A 26,414-nucleotide genomic window follows, 5' to 3' on the forward strand; every position below is an offset into this window, starting at 1 on the left:
TACCACAGCAAATGTCACAAACAGGACACCACCTCATTTAACTCTGTTTGTACAAGAGTTTGGATTTATTACAGAAGCGGTACAAACTTTGCAGCTATTTTTAGGAAACATTTTAAACTAACCAGCAAATAAAACAAACTGAGGAATTCAAGACACCATTTATTTTTTTTTACAAAAAAACAAAAACAACCGTAGAAGGTGATGAGGAGCTCCGGTATTGAAACTTGTGGGCTTGGTTTAAAGGTTTTCTTTCACCGCGGTGAGTTCCTCTATTCGCACCAACACACTCTCGATCATGTCGAAGGTGTGCAGGGCCGAGTGCAGAGCCTGAACGGACACATTAGAAAATCAATCAGGTCGTCAGCCAGCCGAGACGCAAAACTACGCGATCAGCACTGTCATGTGGACGTGAAAGTCACCGACCTGAATTTGGGACTCTGACGTCATGTTCGGCAGCTTCTCGCTTCCAACGGACACAGAAATCACAGACTCCTCTGTGGAAAAAACACAGTCATGGGTTTTTCACGCTTCTGACGTAAAGCTTTTATTCGAATGTTTCTATCTGCAAAATGTATGTAAAAGGCGGAAATGAAAAGTGTCATTTCGAAAATATAAAAAGAAAGCGAGTGCTGTTCTGACCTTTAGCTTTGCCCCTCTTGGTCTCCCGAGTGTCGTGGAGCTCTCTCTCGTAGTGAGCTCTCGACATGTTCACTCCGACGCGCAGCGGCTTCAGGAAGGTGTCTTCTATCTTACACAGTTCTGTCCAGATCCCCGTCTGCAAGATCCATACAGAAGTGCAGTTAAATGACCGCTATGCAAATCAGAAACAGGTGGGTGGATGGTGGATGTGATAACTTAATTGCAGTACATCAATCAAACCATCATTCACTGTTGCCGACTTTGGCCTCCCCTGATGTTAACCGAATCGCTCACCTGGTTGTCTGTCACTTTGTCTCTGATGACGAGGTAACGCAGCAGGTTCAGAGACTCCATGACTCTGTGTCAAATAACACAAAAACAGCACTTTGATGAAACAAACCTGCCGCGACGTTCACTCAGTGACATTCGCAGATTTTTTTCAAATAAGACCCTTTAATAGTTTGAAAAGCTCCAGAAAAAGAAAAAGTTGGAATCACAGAAAAGGTCATTTTCTAATCTTTTACGTGATGAAATACTAGTTTAATCAGGTAAAGTTTCATACTTAACTACTATTATAAGTTTTATCATTCATTATGAAGAACATCAAGTCTTCATACCAAGAGAAGGAAGCTCACTTTGGGTTTTAAATATTTTGTATGCGTCGGTACACTGACTCACACAAGTACCCTGCCTCTCGCCCTAATGCATGCTGGGATAGGTTCCAGTGAAGTAGATATGGGAGACAGGTAAGAGATATATGGGGTGTTTATTGTGTACTGACCTGTCCAAATACTGCAGGAGGTCGGTCTCTGGGCCATCTGGCAGACTGAGAACTTTCCGCAGTAAAGGCAGCAGTTGAGATCCCTCAAACCAGACGTTACTGTTACCTGGCTGAGGACAGATGGACAGACATTCACTCATTAAGCTCCTAATGAATCAAAATAGATAAAAAGCAACAGCGCAAACAACCTCCAGGAAATACAAATAACATCTCACCTGAAGGGCAGCATTGACCTGAATCTTGATGTTTTTGATGATGTACCCTTCGACTCCTGAGTGACGACTGGTTATTAGCATGTACCTGAAACGGGACTAAGAGTCAATATGCTGGAGGGTGGAAGAGGAAGAGACAATTCTGATAAACCTTAGATTAAAAAAAACAAAAACTTACTGGAAAAAGTTGTATTTTGCTTCAGTGTCGAACTTATCGATGCTCAGCTGCAACACCTTTAGACCTCTGGTTCTCTGTGGACCAAGAAGCAAATATCTCATTATATCTTTCCTCAAAAGCGATCGTATTCATTTCAACATTACAATACATCCAACCTAGAAGATAATGGGGTTTTTTGCGCTTAGAACTAAGTGCAAAATTGCCTAAAAACTACTACTAGAATTAAACTTACCAAATCATGTTGAGGACACATCGTCATGACCTTCACCAAGTTCTGAAAAACAAAAATGTGAAATCCATAACTCTTCATGATTAGAGCATCAGTCCGTGAGACTCACAGCAGCTGGGTTCACCTGAGGGACTGTGAGGAAGGTTTTGATCTGCAGCAGATCAGCAGGCAGGCTGCCATCCTCCAAGCGCACCAGACTCTTCTCATACAGCTCCTGTGTGAAGGAGAACACGTTCTGTACCTTGGAAACCATCAGATAACCTTCATGTGACGGAAGCGAAATCACCATTTGTGTTTATGATCACCTAACAATCAAACAACAAATATCTGGAAATTACGATACAAATCTACACCATGTTGTAAATGTTAAATTAAATGTTTCAGATTGACTTACCAGTCCTTTCCGGATCCTCGACTCTTCAGTTCTGTCAATAGAATATATTTTTAAATAATTTGTGATGGGTTCTGCTCATCACACAACACATGCCAAATGGGAAGATCCCATATATTCTGTAAGGCAGCTATGTATATATTTGAGAATGATGTGTGTGTTCAGCAATGTGCAACCGGAGACAAATTCCAAGTATGTGCAAACATACATGGCCAATAAAGCAGAGTAGTGGCTGCATGAACACACATTATTCGATCTTTAATGAAAGAATAAATATGTTTTTAAAAGTTTTCGATTCACAATATTACATTACATAACATGTCATTTATAAACCCATGGTTTACATTTTGCCTGGGGAGAAATTAGGGGTTGGGCGTCTTGCTCGGGGAAACTTAGACACGGCACATGGGGCAGCCGGGATTCAAACCACCAACCTTGCGGGTCACAGCGCACCAGGCTGCTCCATGCGCCACCATCTCCCCATTAGACAATAGACATGTGCATTCTAAATGTAAAAAAGCTTTTATAAATTTGATCCAACATGAATGACTAACAAATGATTCATTATAGATGTTGTTATATAAAACCCAACTGCACAGAACAAATAAAATATTGTTGCATATTCACCTGGACAAGAGGAGGCAAACGTGCTCCATATTACACCGAAGACAGAAGACAGAACTGTAAACACAGAGAGTAAACGATGCATTTTAAACATTTTGTGTTCAAACAGTATAGATCATCGTCTGTATTGACCGACACTAACGACAACGCTTGAAGATAAACACAGCTCATCGGTGTCCCAGTGCTATATTATAATGCCTGCTAGCATCTATTTTACCTAAAAACGCTGGGGAACATATCCGCGGCCAGGTGGTGGACAAACACCAGGTGAGCCAGGCTTGCCAAGGACTCCTTGGGATATCGCACCTCCTCCTCCAGAAAGCCGGGAACCTGTTTTCTCTTTAACAGAGGTTGGAACACAAGACTGCTGACGGACTCTCCGATAGCACTGAGGGCGCTCTGTGCGACACAAAGACAACAAACTCACAATTACTAGCACATCTGACGGGGTTAACCTGCATAAGTGAGAGTCCGGCATCGGCCCATAAAAATTGTGATCACAGTACAAACCAGTCAAATTGGCAGGACCCATCATAATATTTACATTAAAGTTACAGGCTTGTATGTATCGGGCGTACCAAAATCTCTGTGGCAAAATCCCTGAGGGGAGACACGGCAAGAGTGTCGGGATCCCTGAGTTGTAACTCCAGCAGAGGGTGACTCAGAGTCTTCATAGAGCTGCAGAACATCAAAACAAAAAGGGAGTCACGCGTGGCGCTAGTGCTTGGAGTTCCTACTGCAGGTGTGAAGTCTCAGGTGTAAATATTAAAATTCCTCACTCACAACTTTAACAGTTCTGTCTGCAGCTCGTCCTCTGGACCCCTGCCCTGCTCACCCGCCTTCTTGTTTGTGTTCTCCGAGCTCAGGAGGTTTTGCCTTGTTTCGTGGACAAAAGGCTTAACAAAGTCTATCAGATCGGTGCAGCAGCGACAAAGGGAGAAGACGTCGTCCTCCTCTTGCTCCTTGGTGTGAGGTAGAGGCAGTTTGGCCAGCTGGTCCAGCACGGAGGACAGGGTCATGCCCAAAGATGACGCCTTACGGCTGCCCAGACACAGCAGCACTGAGAGGAAAGCACAGACCAAGTAGAAATGGCTTAACCACATGTGATGCTATTAAATTGGACTAGATATCAATCAGGAATGTTGCGTACCTTTCTGTAGAGGGTTCAGCAGCAGGTGAAGGCTCTCTGCTATGGTGTCAGGGTCGTCATGCTCCAGCTGCTCCAGCAGGCCGATCAGCAGCTCTTTGGGTCTGCAGGTCTGGAGAACCACAACTAGCCCTTTAAAAGAACCATTTCATCCTAACACACAAGACTGTAAGTGTCTATTAACACTTCTAGATCCACGGAGTATAACTGGTGTAATAATGTCAAATATCTTATGCGTTACAATCTAATGGTTGTTGAGCAGAACAAGAAACCTGTAGCAGGTGGCTGAAAATGGCAAGGCACGGAGAAAGCTTCTCATCTCGTTTCTTCAGCAGAACCTGGATCAGGGGAGGGAGCAGAGTCCAACCCATACATCTCACCATGTCCTACAGGAGGAGGGGTAGACGTGTGTTCATATGGTGCAATGTTACAGTCCGTGTGGTGAAACAATGGGCAGCTGCGAGTACCTGATTCTTTTCATCCAGGACAATACTGAGGACCTGTGCGCTGTTTCCCTCCTCGATGCAAGTTCGCCCGGATATCGAGAACACGTCATGGTCCTCGGTGGTGTAGCTGTCATCGGAGAGGGCTTGCTGTGGGAAAGAGGGACAAAGGGGGGTTAAAAGTGGGGGAAACATTTCACTACAGCTAGTTGATTGCGTGGTTATTCTTTAGGCAAGAACATGAACCCACGAGTCACTCACACATCTCTGGACTACATCGCTGAGCTGCTCCAGAGCCATCTCTGCTGTTTTCAGGTATATCTTCACTCTGAAGCCCCCCGAAACAAACACTTCATGTCAAAATAACGCTCACCATACCCCTTGAGTGGCTCCTGGTTGTTAATACTGATTTGACGTTATATTTCAGAATTAGCTTAGCCGTTAACAGACTAACAAACAAGCCTTTCGATGTGCTATCCTAGCTATTCAGACACGAGCACAAACACTGTTTTGGATACAACGGGTCAACATTAAGGTAAATATCCAGCTCAGCGAACTACATGTCCCAAACAGCCCGGTGAAAAACACCACGCTAACGCAACCTGATGAGACGGATCTTAACGCATATTTTGTCCATTTGGACTTGCCGTCGACTCGTGTACTGTTACGTCATAGGTCAAAGTTGAAACTGCTGACAACAAAGACAACATGGAGGCTGAGAATAGAAGAAGGAGCGGAAACTCAACTAAAACCTCTAAAAAAGGTTAATTCCCATTAAAAAAACACGTTCTCTTTTAGCAATATTCGTTTATCTCAAAATATTTGCAGCCCAACAGATATCATGAACTATTTAAAACTCGTTTCAGTGGTATACACGTTTCCACAGAGCATTGCCGTACTGCATCTTATTTGGTGAGCAATGCACAAGCAAAGCAATGCCTTCCAATTATTATAAACAATGTTATTTGTGTCACAGGTGGGAAATGCGACCAAGCACAGCCCGCCAAAGAAGAAGCAAGAAGGTGTGAAATAATTAAGATTGTAGTTTGGTTGTAGGATGTTCCCTTTAATTGACTTTAATAGAAAGTACAACTATAAATGTTAACAAATAACCACACTTCTCCATGTGTTAGGAGGGAGGCGGTGAGGGAGACGTTACGGGAGAAGATGGAGCTGGAGAAACGAGCCATGAAGGTAGTGGAGCGTCTCCTGGAGGACCGGGTGGATGAAGACTTCCTGGTTGACTGTGTATGTCTCATCTGAGCTCACGTTTGCAGAATATCAAAAGCCACGGTTCATCCCTAAATTGTATAACATATCACATTTGTGTTTTAATGTTTACAAGCATTCAACTGGCATGTTAACAGGTAAAGCCAAGCATCTCCTCTCATTGTGTCCTTTCTTTACAGGCATGGTTTATTCTTCCTGCTAATTACAAAGATACAATAGAGGAGAGATCCATAGCTAAACTGTGTGGTTATCCCTTATGTTCAAATAAACTTGGAAAGGTAAGAGTAAGAGTCCTTTATATCAGTTAAATTTAAGTTATACATGCCACTGTATTCCTTCTGTATCATGCTTTTAATCTGACTCTGTGCTACTTCTCATTTTACAGATACCAACTCAAAAGTATAAAATTTCTACTAAGACCAACAAAGTGTATGACATCACCGAGCGCAAGGTAAGAAGTGTAACAAATAGATCCATGAACAAAAACTATTAATGCACGTATGTTAAATTAAACAGTAACATTTTTTCATACCTCTCTAGTGTTTTTGTAGTAACTTCTGCTACAAAGCCTCCAAAGAGTTTGAGCTGCAAATCTCGACTACACCTCTCTGGCTCAGGCTGCATGAGAGGTATGTGTGTGTGTTCTCATCTCTGTCCTAAATCACGACTACGAAGTGATCAATAAATACATATTTAAACTATGTTTACTTTCTGTCCCACCGACAGTCCTCCAGAAATCAAATTGATGAAGAAAGGAGATGGGTATGTATTTGTGTTTCAACAGTGAACATCTTAAATACAAACATTGTGTATCATAGCTGATGAATACATCTCACGTTTGATGTTCTAAATGTATTATGGGTTTGAAAATAAATGTATAGCCAAATTAAGTATACCCCATGTGTGTCCAGCGGGATATCTGGTGAGGAGGTGATGCTGTTGGCGAAGGGTCTCCAAGAGGAGGACATCGAGAACCCTCTTGCTGCTCAACCGCTGGACCCTCATCAGGTGGATTCTACTGCAGACGGGCTCAGCCACATTGAAAGCAGCGACATTGAACAGGAGCAAGATTTTGTCTCCAGTGTGATTTCCCCACAACAGGGACCCAGGGTGCACTGGGGCAACCTACCTAAACTTACAGATGCAGAAGAGAAAAGCGATCGTGGGAAAATAGAGATGCAAAAGAAACAGAGGAGCGATGGTGATGAAGAGGAACTTGAGGGTCATCAAAGTCAGGGCCCCGACAGGGAGAGAAAAATGACGGAAGATGAGAATAGACGGGAATCTTTATCTTGTGAAACGGAAGTCAGAACTGATGTTGAAATAAGGCTGCACTCATCAAACCCAGATAAACTTAATAGAGAACGGGTACCAGAGCAGAAAGGCCTCCTTGACGAACCTAGTGTGGAAAAGGCTACAGCTAAATTTAATTTTTGCAATTTATCTGAGACGGTCCCTCATAGTGCTCTGAAGCCTGATTCATCAGCGAACCCCAAACAAACAGAACATTCAAATCTACTCAACTCTCCACCAAGTAAAGACCCAAACAGCTTGACAGAAAGCACAGATCTCCCTTCGTCAAAACAAAACAACATGAATCTGGACGACCACGACACAACATTGACCAGCCCACCAGGCCTTAACATCATCCAGGTGGGTATGAGCAGGAGGGGGGCAGCAGGCCTGCAAGAATTACTCAGAAACCACACAGACAAACCCGACTCCCTCCGGCTGAATCTTCTTGAGTGCCTGAGAAGGACGTTAAAGGACTGGAGCACAGACGAGACCCTGAAGTTCCTGTATGGTGCCGACCATTCGCTACGCTCGCCTATGGCCGATAAAGAAGAGGCGGGGGAGGAGAAGGAGGAGCTGGATGAAGACGACCTTGAGGATGAGGTGAACTATGAGGATGCAACAGAAGTTGGTGTTGGGGAGCAGAAGAGACCATCTACTTCAGCTCCAGACTACAGTCTGCTGCAGAAAGAGACCCAGCAGCTGGAGCTACGAGTCAGGGAGTTTTATCAGGGGACCTGGGTGGAGCAGCCGCACGGAAGCAAGGTGAGTGAAGGCAAAAGAGGATGGGTGTTGACAAAGTTGTAAGAATCAGTATTAAATGTGTTTATTTAGTGAGATCAAATGCATCTTGTTCACCAGGACCAGAGCACAAAGGACCCAGCGCTGCCGCTTGTTGACTCTCGCGCTCAGCACGTCATCCGGAAACAAATCACAGTGGAGAAGCTCACCAGCTGGTGTGTGTGTGTCTTCCAGCTATGTGCATTAACTGAGTGTGTTTAAAATGTGTTCTTAATATGCCATAAAAGAAAACACACAGTAAACAAAGTCAAAGACGGATTTGACTGATTTAGTATTCGTTGGATTGGATGAAAACCTTTTAGCTCCTTAAAAGCTCCCATTTATGTTGTGTTTGTCTGTCTTAGTCCCGCATCATTCTGTTTCTGTGTTGCCTTGCAGTCTCAGAAACATTGTCGGTCCTCTGCGTCTCAACATAAGCGACTTCTCCACTGAACTGAACATTCTGGTCAGGACATTCAGGTCAGTGCAGTAAACACAAAACACAATTTTCTTTGCAGGTCTGCCAGCAAAAGGTTATACACACACACACACACACTGCCTGTAGTATGGATATTGGAACACACAAAATATGATGAAAGGGCTTCATTGTTCACATTGAAATATACAGAACTTGGGACAATGTTCTGCATGCAACAGAATTACAATCTATTTCTTCACTTCAGCTACATTTCAAAATCTGTGTAGAAACGTTGTGTTACATCCATGAGATGTGGATAAACCCCAAATTTATAATTGCCAATATGCAAGATACTTGCTTGTACTCAAGAGTTACGGAGATCCTGTCGCAGTGTAATATATTTCATATGTAGGCTGTATTCTCAATTTTATTTCCGCCACAAAAAAAAGGTTAGAAAGTCAAAATGATGACTTAAGATATGCTCATGCGCATGCTCCTTCGTTGTTTGGTAGTAGTTTCCAAACCCTATTGGCCTTTTTATCAAAAGCGACCAGCGGCGAATTCAGCGACCTGGTTTTATTGGAGACTTTTGTGGTGTCTGACGGGAAAGCACGGGTTGTTCTGCAGTTACTGTCCTCAGCGAGTCTCACAGAAACCTCGAGGCTTGCAGCAGTCCAGCTACAGTCAGAGCACAGAGGAGACGTACGTCCAGACTGACAGTCACGTGCGCATGCGGACCACTGTATGTCAGACGTCCCTGTCCCTCCATGTTGGTTATGAGGTGTGGAGCGAGTGGGTGCAAGTGTCCGTAGAACGTTTACAGATATTTACGGATTCAGACATCCCGGTTCAACAGCTCATCAGCGAGACTTTGTTAAAACACAAACGACACCTCTCTGTGACCGTAGTGACGTCAACAACCAGCTGCAAGGGGTTTGCACATGCGCATATCTTAAGTCATAATTTAGACTTTCCTAAGTCATCATTTCGACATTTTAAGTCAGAATTTCAACTTTTTATCTTTTTTTTGTGTGGCGAAAATGGGCTTCTATACAATTTAGATGGCTATGATAATAACATTATTCTATTAATAATAATAAACATATTGCCTACTTAAACTCTTCGAGATGTAAGTGAAATTAGAACTTATACATACTTTTATTCTTGCCTGTAATGGTCTCTTTAAAATCCACTTCATTGTGGGTAGATTTGATGAAGAACTCTGGTGCCTCTTACTGGAAGGCATTAAAAATGAAAGTAAGAGGTTCATCAACCCTCTACGAACTTTTTTTACACAGCAGACATTTTGACACGGCAGGCAGAACGAGCATAGCTGAACAACAGGAGTTATGTCTATATTGTGTTTGGATGCATTTGTTTCAATACCTACATATTGTGCATGCTGGTTACAGAGGTATTTGAATGTAAGATGTGATTATACACTTTTCCTTATTGTTAATTATTCAAAATGTTTTCTGTGACAATTGCTTATTGTTGCACCACATTTACACGTATTTGCACCTGTGTACTTATATAATGGTATTTTTTGGCTGTATGCTTTTCTGACGTATAAATGCTGATGTATTTTACATGTTGCATTTCACTGTGTCTTTATAACATTTAGAAAGGAAAACCCATAATCACTAAACTTCGCAAAGCAGTTATTGTTCTTTCTGCACAGCGGGTAAAACACAAGTGGTAATAACAATGTTAGCAATGGCTCCATGCTAATTTAAATACTCTATTAAGAAATCTTTCTAACTTGTACTAAAATTGAGCATTTCCTGCCATAGACGTACTCAGGGTTCCTATTGGCTGGCTCGGATGTTGTAACCAGAAGTGCTATTAAATCACTGTGTACTGAGTAACACCTTCAGGGTCCCGCTTCCAGGAATTCTCTTTTCTGCTGTCAGAGGCCCCGCTGACAAGAGGCTGAAACCAAAGAATATACACAGTGCTGTCACCAACACATACATCACAACACTATTGCAGCTGGTGTTAGCCGACTTGTGCACATTCTGTTTCTCTAGTTTACTTATCACCCGAATCTTGACAGTTTTTGACACCTGCCGTTTGAGACATTCACATATATTCTGTGTTCAGATTGATCTGCAACTCATTGATAAATGTCTTTACGGTTACATTATCTTTTAGTTTTGACTGACCTGTTGTTTCTTTTCTATTTTAAATCCACAGGTTCACTAACACCAACATCATCCACAGAGCTACAGAGTGGACCCTCTTAGCAGTCTTGCTCCTCCATCTGTAAGTTGTCGGGCGCTCGTGTCTGTGTGGGAATGTGTTACTTCGGTCTTAAGCGGGATGCACCATGGCAGCTGGACAGTCTGCTCTTTAGTTGTAGAGGCGAGATAACACAATATACAACAAGAAAATCAGGGGGCCATTGTCTCCAAGGAAATACACCCAGTCAGCAAACTCCTAAACCACTGTTCTTCACTGCTGTAAAACTGGCACTGACATAAACGCCACTCATATCTATGCAATAAAAATGTTTAAACTTTAAAGAAGAAAACAATTCAGACATTGGAACTAAAACTGACTTCAGTGATGCGCTCAATTTTGCTTTTGACTGAAGAGATCGATGCTCAAATGAAAGCAGCAACTTCGGTTTCTGTTCCTCATTCAAAGAAGAAAATAACAAACATCTGTGAGTTGGAATAACTTTACAGTTTAACACTTGATGCTGCTCTTGACAATATGCAATATGGTGTGGCATTGCTTTATACCATGCCATATGGTGTGTGTGTGTGTGTGTGTGTGTGTGTGTGTGTGTGTGTGTGTGTTCGTGCTGCTGGCAGTTCATGGACAGTTCCGTGCTGCTCCCGCCTAAGTACACACCGATGCTTCTTGGCCTTATCTCCTCCTGATTGCCCCCCCCCCTCCTCCAGATCCGTGATCCAGGATAGAAGGCACACACAGCTAGTTGTGTCCAAGTTAAATACACACACAGACACACACATGGTTCATACATCCGAGAAAGGCACATTAAAATTGCCCCGGCTGGGAAAACTTTCACCTGATGCCTTGCTGACTTTGATTGATGACTCCCTCGGTGGCATATGGTCGGTTTGCATCAATGCCATAATTTTCATTGTGAGGAGCTTAACAAAAGAATACAGTACGTGTTGTGCAGCTTGAAGGCCAGTAGTTAATACCAATCTATAACTCTTTAAGTCAAGGGAGCCTTGTGACCTTAAGGCCCTCCTAAAACATATTACATAACATGGTGAGATACACAGTTGATCTGTGGACAAACTGGATTATGTTGTCTTTAAAAATCTGTGAATAGTTGGTAGTTTGAGTTGTATGGAATACCGGTTAGAACAAAACCGATCTCAAATACATACGCTTTATAAACATTTATATTGTAATCCGGTGTTAAATTGTTTTTTGACCAATGGCTGAGAAGAAAGAATTTGACTTGATTGAAGGTTTTATGTGATGCTGAGTTGATTTTGAAATGTTTAAAAACTAAATAACATAGCGTGTATCTAATACGCCTTGAAGGATGCCTCATCTCTTCAGCTGAATTATAATCTATCCGTGTTTGGTAATCTGCGTCTACTTTTGAGGCCCTCTGCTTCCCACTGCTACTCCATGATTTCATTAGTTCCAATTTAACTTCAAGCTTCTCCGTCCTTCCATTTCTCCATCATGAATAATTTGTCGTGCTGCCTTATCTATCTGCTGCGTGGCAGCTGTGGAGCTCGTCTGGCTGCTATTGTTCAGGCCGGCTGAATAATGGATGCCCCCCCTCCCACCCTCTGCAACACTAAACCCTCGGGTGAAACGGAGATTAACCAGCAGTGCACCTCCACACAGGTAGACCGTTAGAAGAGGAGCGGTGAGGGAGGGGAGGGGAGGGGAGGGGCGGGGGTCAGAGAGGTGACGGAGATCCGGTGGAAGGTTGCAGAAAGAGGGGCTGTGAAGGGTTTGGGGCTGTATGTAGGGGTGCTGGTCTGTGCTGATTTGATATTTCATGGCGTAGGTTTCTGTTCAGATGGGATGTCGTGTTTCCGTGGGGACATTCACCCTCAAATTGGCGTGTTTTGTGTTTTCAGGTTGTCGGAGGTGTCTCCGCTGGTACGAGAAGCTTTGGAGATGACAACGTCAGCCAAGTATTTGAGCACACTGATGGAGGAGCTCGGTCTGCAGGAGCAGGACCTTCTGAACGTAGTCCAGCTGTTCAAAGCCCCGGCACACTGAGACACACACACACACACACACACACACACCCAGACATGGATATCAAATATCCATTCAAGATCACTGACTGAATGTAATTCAATTAGGTGGGTATCAGAGTTTTTTTCCACGAATAAAGTTCTGTTATAACTTTTGAAACCAAAGCTTATGTCCTTTTTAAATGTGTTAACTCTTAATTTAGGGTACAGAAGTGCAGTCTGTTTAGTTGGTCTGTGAGCAGACTTTTCATGCCACATTCTACTTCACAACCATCCAGGAAAATATTGGTCTTTTTATTTCACCAAATTAATTTGAATGTTTTAGTTCTAGTTTCCTGAAGAATTAACTACACAAAAACAAGCAATGAAATAAAATAAAAAGTTGATATTTTTCCTATAACTTTTTAAATGCAAAAATGAATTAAAAAAACTTTTATGGTTCCAGATTCTCAAATGTGAGAATTTGCTGCTTTACCGTTTAATCCTTTTAATTTACTCATTATAATGGGTTTGCACTGTTAGTTTGACAACAAACATTGGGGTGGCGTCACATGAGGTTCAGGGTAACTGTGACAACAGGTGTCATACTTAATTTTTTGATAGACCAAATTATCAATCAATTCATGGAGAATAAAATAATTAATAGCACTTGATAAGCAAAATGAGCTCAGTCAATAAAACCCTGCTTTTAATTTGAATACAAAATAATTAATGACATAACAAGTGACATTTTCAATATTTAGTTATTTTCAATACTTGAAATGCTTTCTTGATTAACACTTTTACTGAGAAAAGCATCTGACTCATTCCTCCATTGCTGGTCTGCGGGATGTTTTTCTGCCTGTATTGTGTAGCGATATTTTACAATACACAATCTGTGGTGAGATGTGTGCAAATCAGATCCTTGAAGCTTTGGAGCAGGATGTTTAACCTCTGCAGGGCCAAATAAATCACACCCAGCTTTTCCCAGAGAAAACGCCATGTGGACACGCTGTTCATGAGGCGCTGGAGGAGCTTCTGTAATAAAAGTGACGTTATTTCTGCAGACTTCCTTCACAGGGCGGTTTATGACACCATAAGGTCATTTATTTTATGGGTATGTTAACAATGTGTGTGTCTGAAAATATTTGGTTTTGACCAGGTGGCGCACGCAGCAAAACGTATTGGAGGTATAACTTTGTCACGGGACGTGATTGATTGCCTGCATGGCTTAACGCAGCTTCTCGTTTTTCACAACGTACTTGGAGTCAGTGGAATGAGACACAGAGTGATTTTAAAAATGTTTTTAACCTAAAACTTCAAAATTCTGATAAATGTTTTAGAAAATAAGTAATTAAAGATACCGTATTTGATGGGGGGTCCATTCTGAAAGAAACAGACACCTGGCCCCAAATGTGTATACCTGACTATATCAATATTGAATGAATTATAACGAGAGCGAGCATTTCTAGATTTGTTCATTTATACGTGATGATGAATTCCCCAAATTATTAATAAACATTCGTTTGTGTAAATCGATGGTAACAGTCTAAAGGCTGTGCTTCAATAAATATTATAAAGGTAAAAACACAATAAATACACTTTTATTTCGATTAAATCAACCAAAGAATCCCAGACTAAATAATTCACTACATTCAGGGGAAAATTAGGCCAATGCAACAACCAATATAATAAAATAAAACACGACTATGATTAGTCAAAATACAATAAAAGTGCAAGATTTCCTGCTAAAGCATCGAAGTCGGCTCATTTGAGTCCGTGCTGCGTCTCCTTGTGTCTCCTCAGGTCCACCTTTCTCTGGAAACCTTTCCCGCAAAGGTCGCAGCCAAAAGGCTTGAAGCCGGTGTGTTTCCTGCTGTGCGTGATGAGGTTGGAGCTCTGACTGAAGGCCTTGCCGCACACCTGGCACTTGTGCGGCTTCTCACCTGCAGCGGTAACGTAACAGTTGGACAATGTCAGGGGCCTGTTTTACGCATTACGCACGGTGCGCCATTTTACGCGCGTTCTGTTTTTATGATATCGATGACATTTTGGTTTGTGCCGTGTCTGACCTGTGTGGATGAAGGTGTGTTTTTTCATGTCTGACTTTTGGTGGAACCTCTTCCCGCAGTACTGACACGGATAAGGGCGCGTGTCCGAGTGTATGAGCAGGTGCGTGGACAGCGTGGATGAGCGCTTGAAGCTTTTGTTGCAGATTTTACAGCTGAAGCTCCTTTCCTGTAAAGTTTTTCAAATGTCAGTGTGGAAACCTCACATTTAGATCGAAGGACAGAACATCAGTAAATTTGTTAAAGTCGTTTTAGAAAATATATTCAGCGAACCAGGCCTTTCAGTTCAGGATGTGAGCCGTGTTAAACTGTTGCAATAGTACCTGCGAGTGAACCGCTGTGTGCTGCTCCAGGCTCACTGCGTGTCCGAACGTTTTCCCACAAATCACACACTCAAACGGTCGCGTCCCGCTGTGGGAGCGCCGCACATGAACCTCCAAACCGTGAGGCGTGGAGAATACCTTTGCAAAATAGACAGACATTTTCCCTGATGTCACAATGTGGAAATAAGAAAGCATACAGATCTCAATTCTGGTCTCACAGTTTATGTCTTCAGTGAATTTTAGCTTGATGGGCATAATGTTGAAAGAAACAACAACAAATAAAACCATCACTACGATCATTTGTAAATATTGGCGAACCTACCTTGCAACATTTAATGCACTTGTAGGATCCAGTTGACTCGATGTTAGAGCAAATAAAATCGTTTTCTGACTTGATCTCCGCAGCGCGGGACTCCTGCTTTACATCCACATACAGCTCGTCTGCATCGCGCATCCTGCAGATTTGGTCGGCCGTTGAAGAAAAGTTCTTGTAGGATCCGGCAACCGGGCCCCGCCGTGCGTAAAGCAGCCCGGCACCGCTGTCCTTGGCGGCGTAGATGCTGACTGGTGATTGAGGCTCCCTGTGGCCCTGGGGGTGGCGGGAATGTGGCCCCTGAACGAGATGCCTCAGCGCAGTGCCGGAGTACGCCGCCCAGGAGTAAGGGAAGACAGGGATGTTGAAGTTGCGGCCGTCCTCCGCAGAGGGAGTGGAGCATTTATCTGAATCTGGAAGTTGATTTGGATTTAGGGTGAGAGAGTTTTCTTTCTGATGTTCAATCCGATGCAGCTAAGAGCCTATTTGTGGAAATTTCGAATTTGCCGGAAATGACTAGCGACACACTTATTGGCAACTTTACCACAGCAACACTGCAAAACCCCTCAAGTACCCGGGATTACAATGTATCTCAATGGGATCATTAACCAAAATGATCAACAACTATATCAATGCACGTTATCCAGATGTCACTATTTATATTCTATTCTACTATTGATGTGTTTCATTCGGATTTTTTAATTTTTTAATGACAACCAAAAATGTAAATGTATATAAACTGGTCTAATAATAATACCCTCACAATTCAAATACCAAACATTGCTGTATCTTATGATACTCCAGTGGCACATGTAATCTGAATGACAACAGACCTGGTGAGGAGGATGGAGACGGGGGACGCCAGAAATCACAGTCGGAGGATCGGTCGCACACGCTGCCGGTGCAGCTCAGTGGGGGGCTCGAGGAGAGCGAGCCTTGGGACAGCAGCCTGGACCCGGTGGTTGTTCTGTCAGCTCCGGCGCTCCCATCCTCCTGAGACTCCGAGTTGGACTCAAACTCCGCCTGAGATTTGGTCTCTAATGGCATCAGAACAGAGATGAGAAACTGACTTACTGCAGCAACTGAGGGGCAAATATTTGAATTTGGATAAGGAACTAATTTGTTTGGATAGGATTAACGCATTGAGTTATCAAACAATTGTCGTGCGTAATTACGCAGAAGAAACCCTACCTGCGCACACGTTAGCCAGAATAGTGTCCAGTCTGCTGAAGTCATCGTCCAAGTATCGCGGCTGGTGGTAGCTGTGGGCCCTTTTACTCTTCACTAGGAAAGACCTCGGCATGTTTCCCAAGTCTTTTGGTTGCGCTTTGGTCTGAAATCCTCCAACTCACTCGTCTCCGCTCCACGCAGCTCTGACTTTTTCTCCGGACAGATTGGAACTCTGTCGGTTGACAGTAGAGACGATGTTGGGATTTTTGGCAGGCTATTACGCATGTGCAGAGAGGCCGTATCGTTTACCAGGTGTCAGCGGGCAGCGGGACTACCCCCCTCCCCTCCTCCAACGACCCCCAAAGGATCACAGGATTGAAATATTTTATGGTATAGTTACAGGTGACGCATGCTGAATCCCATAGATGTCACAAAGAGGGTTTATTCTGGTTTACAATAAAACTGTATTTTCTATGTATTATATAAATGAAATACCTGAGACTGCTGTAGTGTTTTTATAGATCTAAGCATTAGAAGTTATATAAAGATATACCACCTGGATTGGATTCGTGCGTTTGTTAGTCTGTTGCAATTTTTTGCATTTTTATTTATCTCGAAATTATTTTTGAAATGTTGATCATTGAAAACTGATCGTTTTAGATTTATGATTAAACCAGAACTGATTAAACCAGATCAGTTCAATGCGATCAGAAATAAAAACGTGTGTTTGGGTCCACGCAGGCACCGCAGGCTGTGATGGATAATGACCCATTTGTTGGACTCGTTGTAATGGGATCCTGTTAATGAGACGCGCACGGCCGCTCTGCACAACAGCCTGCCGGTGGGGAGCAGAATATCCGCTTACAGTTACACTACTTCAGTTTACCAGACTCCAGTCTTGTTGTTTCACATCATTGAAACCCCCTCCGGCCAATACGCAGTCCCAATTAGGCTGTCCACTGAAATGCATGCTGGAGACATATACGTGCCAACAGCAACAGTGATAATAAAATAAATCGAAACCAGAGTTTTCAATCTGTCAGACTCAAATCATAGCGATGATTCGGGCTCAGTTCAGGGTCGGACCAAAGCAAAGAGCTATCGATTTTTTTTTTCTCCGATGTGGGAACAGAGTTTGTTTGATGCACCTGCAACAAGTTGGTGACCTGTGAGCAAAGCAGATAGTCGAGGCATAAAGCTGGAACACATGTCACATACTCACGCAGCCCTGACACTGCAGGAAGGCGATAGATCCCTGCTGCGAAGACACACACACACACACACACACACACACAGACACACGGTCCGACGAGTTTGGTCTGAATGTTAAAATATCAGTCGCAAACTGCAGAGACGCACCACAAAACCCTCAGGTCCGCGTAAGAAGACGCACGCATTCACACTCCCCTTCCTCTTTGAGCGAATCATTTTGATCTTTGTCAGCCATGACAGTCAAACAAAAACACTGATTCATAACTGCACATCTTTGGCTATTTGTATTGATCCAGGGAGCAGATTCCGCGCAACAAGCCAGGTTTTTCTTTTTAAGATGACGGTCAAAAACAGAAATCATTGGACTTTGCTGTAATTTTTAATTCCCACCTCTCCTCCCACAAATAAGCAGACAAAAATGAATTACCACCCGCAAAGACACAAACATATCTATTTTTAATTATCAGTTTTCCCTCTAGAATTCACAGGATTTTAGACTAGGTTTGTTTCTGCAGCAGGGAACATTCATCAGGTGCATGGATGAATTACAAACTGTTTTATAGCCTCCATCACATTCAACCAGATATTTTAAAAAGTGCTCTGAGTTGATATGTTCTAATGAAGCCCTGTTCGCCCCTGACAGCATTTTGATCAAAGACATGGAGAGAGACAGAGAGTCAGTATGTTTAAACTCAGAGTAACACACTGAGTCAGAACAGGAAACCAAATGTAGAGTCGAGCAGACGCCGTTGCCACAGCCTCTCTGTAACCCCCCCTCACCCAATCACCTCCTCCCTCAAAGGCCTTGATTCTCACTCTTGTAGATTTACAGCAAGTATGTGATTGAAATAGAAGCTCAATCGCAGTGATCACAGCCAGAGGAGCAGAGGAGGAGGAGGGGGTCGGGGAGGGTGGGGGGGGAGTTTGTATTTTTACTTTTCTTTTCTTGTCGAAGGTTAAATAAAGACTTGTGCTGCAGAGCCATGCGGTTATTTTCTCAGGCTCAACCTTTAGCCCCTTCAGGCCCCTGTGACGATAGACTAAGGGGACTCCTCGCAGTTTTAAATATACCTGAGGCTGCAGCTTTCATACCACATGCATGTGAATGTTGACAAGAGGTGCAGGGTGCACACAATTAGCTTGTCAAAATGTTGTCTTGATTTTGACCCATTGCAATCCAGTTTTAAGGGAGACTGATGAACAGCTGCGGAGGCTGCTGTGTGTGTGTTTAGCTGAGCGACGGTGTATTTGAACTCTCATGAATTTGATCTTATGAATTTGTAGACACATATTGTTATTCGTTAACTTTGAGCCAGACTGTTGAGAAGTGGAACTAAAACGGATTCAGCTTTTAGAGATCAAAATATATTAAAAAAAAGACATTCAGAGAACTTTTTTGCAGTTTTATACTACTAATTAGGACTTCTCAGAATAATTGGAATCAGTTATCTTTCATATCGCACAGAGTTAGAAAAAGTACATTTTACTCTCCTGCATGTAATGGATACATGACATGATAGCTTATTGTGGCTAAACTGACTTTTGCTGGTTTATGGCCCTGTTTGGTCTCAGGCTCTCAGGCTTAGCGTTCACCTCTGCACCTCCACTCTGGCATCTCAATGAAAACCACATCATGCTATCTCATCCCCTCACAGGTTCCTTTGGCTCCAGAACTCTAACCACAGTGTAACCACCTCCAACCCCCCCCCCCCTCCCCTCTCTCTCTTTTCAACTACCTCCATCCCTTTTCCCCCAGCTACAATCTGACTTAACTCCTTTCCTTGTGTTTAACTGTGTGCCGCTCGGTCCGAACCTCATGAGCTCTCTGCTGACCACAACTGCAGGCGCCAGATAGGGACCGCGTGTGAACACAATGAATGATTTACTGGATGCTGCTGACCGCAAGACAGTTCTTCTTTCACACAGCAGGTCCACAAATGTCTTGTTTTTCTCACTTACTTTCTCTACAGATCTTTTTCGCCCTGCTGGGGTAATTAATTCTGTTACTTTTGTTAGATTCATGTTAATATTATTATTTGGACTTAACTCTGATTATTTCTCTATGATCATAGATATCCTTAAACATTACCGTAAGGTCAGCATGACTACAATATAAGAAGAAAAAAAACGTAAAACTAGAAAGGAAAACTTGTAAGAACCACTGAAAAGAAACTCTCACGTTACACTAAACAGATGCTTAGATTTATGCTGTAAACACTCCACAAATCACCTCCGTCATCCATCACTGTGATCAGCAGCTCCCCTTGTTTGCAACCAGCCCGTTTCTGGTTGTAAATTTCCCTCTCCGAAACCAAGAATCTCATCGGGGGACGTTGGTGTGTGGATGTGAAGAAACCTGCTTGGTGCTTCCTGGTCATTGTGTGTCTCTGTGTTGGGGGGTGAAGGAGCCGTTTGAAAGGTCAGAGTTCAACGGCCTGTTCATGTGTGTGTGTCTATGTATTTATGTGTTGTTGTACCTTTTTGGGTGTTTTGATAACTTGTTAAACTGCCTATATGTACCTAATATTGACTATTAAATAATGTGTTTTCTAGATATGCCTTTTTTACAAGTCTCTGTTTATTGTAGCTGATGCTCTCAAATGCGTGGTCTGTGTCTTCAATGTATTCTTACACAGAACACTGTGCTCTTTCTATTTTTTTACACGTCATGTAAAAATACTTATCACGTGGTAGATGGAGAAAAAAGTTTTGGCCTTTTCACGGAATACGTCTCACACCTTCTCTGCTGTTCCTCTGATATGTTATCAACCGTTAAGTTAGCAGAACTCATTTTAATTTCCGCAGAAGTGATTTGGTTTTTGCTGAGTGTGGAGCGTGTGGAGCGTGTGTCACAATTTGTAATCCAGAACAAATAACTTTCACTGTCTATCTTTATCATTCTCCAGGTATCTGCATGCTGAAGATGTAATTACCTTTGTTGGTCCGTACTGTTTTAGACTTTAGGGGAGACGGTGGCTGAGGCAGGAAATACAACAGTGTGTCGCTTGTCAACTGTCAAGCGCAGTCTTCTTATCAGTTGTGTGCCAGTTAACACCTTTGTTGACGTGTGACTTTCTTTAAGGCATTTTGTTCGTCCACTGAAACGTCCACGTCGTTCAATTACTTATTGTCTTTTTAGGATGAAAACTCTGCAGCAGCAGCACACAAAACAAGGAATGATTCCCTTTGTTGACATTACATCAGCATGGGAGGCAGACAGCAAGGTATTCGAATGAAGGGTGAGAAAGTGAAGCTCAAATTGAGATCCCCGGGTGATCATTTAAAGGGGACAAATGTACGAACAGTTTTACACGTAAGTACGCCCACCACACCCTCGGCTCTAAGTGTGAATCTGAATTACAGGCCGCCGATCCCTGCTTCAAACGAATGACTGGGCAGTTTTTTTCTCTTGATTGTGAAATCAGTTTTGCAGAAACAGAGCGTAAGCGGCTACAAGAAAGCTGTCCACAAGAGTGACTTAGACACTTCTTATCTAATACTGAAAACATCTGCAACGAGAATGACAGTGTTGGATATTATCTATCTCTGCTCGAACAGAAAAGCAGAAGATCATAGTTCCTTTTTTGCAGCGGTTGTCGATAGAGCGAGCAGACTCGCAGTAGGTTCATCGTTTTGTAGCCACTGTTCAGGGGTTAGAAAAAACAAACAAACAAACATGTGGAATGGTCAGTTGACCCTTATTTGACTGAGGTCAGAGAATTGTAATGTGTCAATCACATCTTGCCTAATCCTCTGTTGATCCCACACAAATAAAACACTCAATCATCACACAGAATTTCAGGTCTAAACTACATCCCTGGCATTGTGATAAAATGATTAGCTTTCAAATCAGTGGTGTCACAGGCCTTCAATTACCCAGAATTCTTACTTGAGTCATTTATATTGATGCTACTCAAAATGTATTTTTGGGAAATACTCGTACTTGCTTTCTTCACAAGAGTTGGATGAAAATATGGATACCACTATAATGCCTTTTGATTAATAAGAAGCTAGATCACATGGGTCAAACTCAAGGCCCGCGGGCCACATCCGGCCCGTGAATGAATTCTCTTTGGCCCGCAGGCTCAAATCTATTTACTATTAGAGCTCGCAGAGTAAACATGTTCGCATCTCCACCAGTATGTGACAGAATAAGTATATTTAAACCATAGATGTAATTATATTGAACTGTTCGTGTTATTTGTCTAGGTTACAAATGTCGAACTCGGCGACCGGTGTCCGGCTGCCCGTCCAGAGCCGTCCGCCACCGAAGTGCGTACATCCTGCTGTCAGCAAACCGTCGGTCGGACCGCCAGCTTAGATTATCAGTTTCATTCCATTTTTTTCAAGAGTTGTATTGGTCTCTTATCTATACTCCCAGCATGTTTATGAACAGTGATGCCTGTGGAGTAATGAACGACACCATAAGCATGATGCTCATCACTCCAGTTTTGTGTTTGTAAATAGGTGAATCTACAGTGCAAGACACATGTTCCTTTTACACTTATAATCAGTAATGTCACTCTTACTAAATTTGGCTGAATATCAGCTCAGCTGGGACGTGCCGTCAGTCATACTGCTATGCAGTATGCTAATATATGCCGAAGTAGGATGTGTAGATGTTGAAAAGAAACATAATGGTTGTATCTAATATTTAAAACTGAAATCCCTTCTTGATCCCGAATTGTCAGAACTGTTATTATCATCAGGAATGAATATTTATTTTCATACAAGCAATGTTTTGGAATTCAAGTACCTGTAAAACAACAATGAGGCTTTGGCTACCTCCAATTCAAATAATCACATCTTTATTTTTAACATGTTTTTGTGACAGAAACTGTGCAGTCCTTTACATCAAGACTAAGTAAGAGATAAATATTTAGAAGAACTGATAACGAATCGAGCAACAACACCAAGGTGCGCGTTGCCGTACCAGCAAAGGTCAAAGCGCCTTGAGTACTACTCAAACCTGTAGATAAGTAGTCTAACTTACAGGATTTTAACAAGTTGGTAAAGCTCATCTAAGTTACAATGTCAAGCAAAGGTACTACCTAGGTACTTTTTGTTTACCTCGAACAGCCATAGATCATCTTATTCAATAGTCGCATATTGCGTACATCTTTTTAGATTTAAAATCAACCCAAGCCTCAGCGATTTCCTCATTTAAGCCTTTCCGGTCAAAATCATCACTGTTTTTTGAATAGCTGGATTTCACAGATGGATGACACGCCATCACATGAGTTGTCTAAAAGCAAATTCACCTCATCATTGTTGAGTACATCATATGACTATATAACTGTATTCTGTAGAATGATTTACGCATCACTTCTTGTATAAAACGAAGTGTCCGAAGTCCGAAGACCAACAAAAGTATTTCTTTATTAAGTAAAACTTTGAACATTTTGTGTGTGTGTGTGTGGCTGCTGCCCCCTGTTGGCCCCTGCACGTGATATTCCGGGGCACCAGGGGGCGCTGTTGGCTGCAGTTATGTGGTCCTCCGGGGCGGAGGGGGCGCTCTTAGCTCACGCATGTCGCACACACGTCACCCCTGCAGCCGTTCCGCTATTTACAGACGCATCTGAAGCTAAGAGGAAGAGGAGTGAAAATCCGCTCAAAAATGGTGAGTTATAATTCCAAATAAACACCACGTTGTGGTGATCTTGGTGTGTAGACATGTATTTGATGGCGGGACGAGCTTTCGCAGAGTTTAGGGGTCAGATGATCGCGGATGTTTGCGGAAATCCTTTCGTCCTGCGCCGGTGCTCCAGCGTGGCGCCTCCATGGCTGACGAAACCTCAGCTGACCAGCGTCGGGCCGAGCTAAAATGCAATAGTTAAAAACACGTGACGCTTAAAACTGTTGTCAGTTTTAAACGAATTCGTTCACGAGATACGTGATTTCTGTTATAGTTTGCATGCTAACTGCTTGACTCTCCTTTTCCTCTCAGGGTTTCGTTAAAGTGGTGAAAAACAAGGCCTACTTCAGGAGGTATCAAGTCAAATTCAGGAGGAGACGAGGTAAGTGAATATTGCCTTGAAATGAGCGCGTTGTGATCGTGCATCGCGAGGCTTTGACTTACTTCCTTTTCACCCTTCACTTACACAGAGGGAAAGACCGACTTCTTCGCCAGAAAGCGCCTGGTTGTGCAGGACAAAAACAAGTACAACACGCCAAAGTACCGCATGATCGTCCGGCTGTCCAACAGGGACATCTGCTGCCAGGTCAGTGACCGGAAGTCCGGGTCAAACTCCTGTGTGTGTGTGTCTCGTGTAAATTACCTCCTCAATTAACCCTGTTTTTCGTTGTTGTTCGGTCTCGTCCAGATTGCCTATGCAAAGATTGAAGGAGACCAGATTGTGTGTGCTGCCTACTCTCACGAGCTCCCCAATTATGGCATCGCAGTAGGCCTTACTAACTACGCTGCGGCCTACTGCACCGGGCTGCTGCTGGCCCGAAGGGTAAGAGCACACACACACACGCACACACACACTGCTGATGTCAGCACATCGATACGGGACAGCAGTCCTTCTCCTTGCACCCAGTTAGATTTTTTTCTTTTTCTTTTCTATTGCTGGTTCTTTGCTTCTTGGTGATGATAAAAAGTTTGCTGAGCAAAATGTAGTTGGTCCTTCATTTGCATTAGCTGATGTCTACTGTCCTTTCAAGACGGGGCTGAGAGAAGCGAACCAAAGCAAGTGTCTGCACATGTAGAATAGTGCGATTTGTGCTCACAGCATGTTTCTACGGTCAGATTTATTGTGTCATCTTTCTCACATCCTCTTTTGCACCCGTCTTTTCTCAAGCTGCTGCACAAGTTTGGCATGGACCAGGTGTACGAGGGCCAGGTGGAGGTCACGGGAGATGAGTTCAACGTGGAGAGCATTGACGGACAGCCGAGTGCCTTCACCTGTTACCTGGACGCGGGTCTCACCAGAACCACCACGGGGAACAAGGTGTTCGGCGCGCTGAAGGGGGCAGTAGACGGAGGACTGGCAATTCCCCACAGGTCAGTATACCGCCATTTTGTTTTAGCTGATATTGTACTTTTCTTTTTGCATAAAGCCGATCATCTTTTTTTGCACGACGGTTGGTCCGTGACCAATCATTCAGACTGGTCCAGTTTGTGCTTGTTGCTGGTTCTCCCTGCTTCTCAGTGATGATAAAAAGTTTGCTGAGCAAAATGTAGTTGGTCCTTCATTTGCATTAGCTGATGTCTACTGTCCTTTCAAGACGGGGCTGAGAGAAGCGAACCAAAGCAAGCGTCAATTTGTTTGTTGCATCCCAGTAGAATGACATCCAAGGAAACACGTGTAATGTGCTGGGTGGTTGGGTTTTTTTCATAATTTTTTTTCCTTCTTCCCCCAGTCTAAAACGATTCCCTGGCTATGACACAGAGAGCAAAGACTTCAGCGCGGATGTGCATCGTAAACACATCATGGGCATGAACGTTGCAGACTACATGTCGTACCTGATGGAGGAGGACGAGGACGCCTACAAGAAACAGTTCTCCCGCTTCATCAAGAACGGAGTCACGCCAGACGCAGTAAGATAAAGGCTCCTCCGGCAGAAATATAGACCCAATTTTAAAACCAACATTTAAAAGACCATTGCGACTGATGCGTGTCACCACACCTTGAAGTAGTTGGTTAAAGAAATTGGCTCTCTTTAACAGGACTTTAAAACAATGTCACCCATGTTGTTTTATTGCCGGTGTATACTTATTGGTGTATAAACGAGTAATGCATTCCTATAGACTTTTTAAAGGTTCTGCTTCTAGGAGCACTGTTGCATAAGTCCACCAGAGAGCAGTAATGCCTTTTGTAAGAACACGATCCTTGTAGCTGGATTGTTTTAGCCTTCCACCCTGTTAAGTAAATATGACTCAGAGCCACCTGGAGGCCCAGAACTCGGACGTTTCACATCTCCGCTGCGGCTGTATTGTTTTTTGTTCACACCAACGAAAGCAGTATTTATAACTGCATGTGTTCATCAAATATTCAACTGCTGTTTGCTGGTTCTCTGCTTCTTGATGATGATACAAAGCCTGCTGAGCAAAATGTAGTTGGTCCTTCATTTGCAATAGCTGATGTGTACTGTCCTTTCAAGACGGGGCTGAGAGAAGCGAGAACCATTGTTCAGAGCGCGTTGAATTGCCCTGGACTTGATGATCAACTTGTGGTTGCTTGTTTTCGTCAGGTTGAGGAAATGTACAAAAAAGCGCACACGGCCATTAGAGCAAACCCAGCCCACGTAAAGAAACCCACAAAAGACATCAAGAAGAAGAGGTGGGTTGTTTCCATAAATGCTTATTGTCTCCTTTGAGTAAAATTGTAAAGGCAACTTGTTAAATACCTGCTTCAAATTATAGATGCTCTGGTAAAATACTTGAGTATTGAATATCTGTACTGGGGGAAACTCCCAGGACTGAGCCGATCTTTGCCTCTGGTGTTCTGAATGTTAATGGAGCTGCTGTTGTGTCTCTTTCCGGGCAGGTGGAATCGCGCCAAGTTGTCTCTGGCACAGAGAAAGGACCGCGTCGCCCAGAAAAAAGCCAGCTTCTTAAGAGCACAAGAACAAGAGGCAGGGGACGGTTAGGGGCTCTGCTGCAACAACGCACACCTCAGACAAATAAATTTATTCCAAACTCAAGCTTTTTGTCTCTTAATAGTTTTTGAAAGTTGCCTGGTTGCAATTTATTTGAAAGAAAATTCTAACCCAAAACAGTTTATACCTAAATTCTAAAGTAATTCATTCAAAGCTCCCCGTGTGGTGTATATC

At 43.1% G+C, this 26,414-nt stretch overlaps 4 protein-coding genes across 4 annotated transcripts; 2 read left to right on the forward strand and 2 right to left on the reverse strand.

Moving 5' to 3' along the window:
- Nucleotides 1-32: 32 nt before the first annotated feature.
- glmna (glomulin, FKBP associated protein a) lies at nt 33-5,182 on the reverse strand. The gene is made up of 18 exons (XM_037459242.2): nt 4,906-5,182; nt 4,669-4,794; nt 4,474-4,587; nt 4,205-4,313; nt 3,838-4,114; nt 3,633-3,732; nt 3,272-3,453; nt 3,058-3,111; nt 2,434-2,464; nt 2,164-2,253; nt 2,043-2,084; nt 1,811-1,884; nt 1,636-1,720; nt 1,421-1,530; nt 934-997; nt 640-775; nt 424-494; nt 33-327 (listed from the first exon to the last, which is right to left on the reverse strand). The coding sequence occupies exons 1-18, from the start codon at nt 4,942-4,944 to the stop codon at nt 238-240; spliced, it is 1,794 nt and encodes a 597-aa protein (XP_037315139.2). The 5' UTR covers nt 4,945-5,182; the 3' UTR covers nt 33-237.
- A 115-nt stretch (nt 5,183-5,297) lies between these two features.
- Nucleotides 5,298-12,733, forward strand: rpap2 (RNA polymerase II associated protein 2). Its single transcript, XM_037459238.2, has 12 exons — nt 5,298-5,407; nt 5,621-5,666; nt 5,778-5,892; nt 6,054-6,152; nt 6,260-6,325; nt 6,415-6,503; nt 6,601-6,636; nt 6,786-7,932; nt 8,029-8,123; nt 8,347-8,427; nt 10,562-10,630; nt 12,448-12,733. Exons 1-12 carry the CDS (start codon nt 5,353-5,355, stop codon nt 12,590-12,592), a joined length of 2,043 nt encoding a protein of 680 aa, XP_037315135.2. The 5' UTR covers nt 5,298-5,352; the 3' UTR covers nt 12,593-12,733.
- Nucleotides 12,734-12,911: 178 nt separating this feature from the next.
- Nucleotides 12,912-18,435, reverse strand: gfi1aa (growth factor independent 1A transcription repressor a). The gene is made up of 6 exons (XM_062557612.1): nt 16,446-18,435; nt 16,088-16,291; nt 15,264-15,667; nt 14,942-15,079; nt 14,622-14,787; nt 12,912-14,495 (listed from the first exon to the last, which is right to left on the reverse strand). Exons 1-6 carry the CDS (start codon nt 16,555-16,557, stop codon nt 14,317-14,319), a joined length of 1,203 nt encoding a protein of 400 aa, XP_062413596.1. The 5' UTR covers nt 16,558-18,435; the 3' UTR covers nt 12,912-14,316.
- A 4,707-nt stretch (nt 18,436-23,142) lies between these two features.
- Nucleotides 23,143-26,285, forward strand: rpl5a (ribosomal protein L5a). Its single transcript, XM_037459247.2, has 8 exons — nt 23,143-23,256; nt 23,584-23,653; nt 23,742-23,857; nt 23,960-24,094; nt 24,440-24,642; nt 25,002-25,179; nt 25,833-25,921; nt 26,129-26,285. Exons 1-8 carry the CDS (start codon nt 23,254-23,256, stop codon nt 26,229-26,231), a joined length of 897 nt encoding a protein of 298 aa, XP_037315144.1. The 5' UTR covers nt 23,143-23,253; the 3' UTR covers nt 26,232-26,285.
- Nucleotides 26,286-26,414: the final 129 nt, after the last annotated feature.

The sequence above is a fragment of the Pungitius pungitius genome, chromosome 15 (assembly GCF_949316345.1).
Source record: "Pungitius pungitius chromosome 15, fPunPun2.1, whole genome shotgun sequence".
Lineage (NCBI taxonomy): Eukaryota > Metazoa > Chordata > Actinopteri > Perciformes > Gasterosteidae > Pungitius > Pungitius pungitius.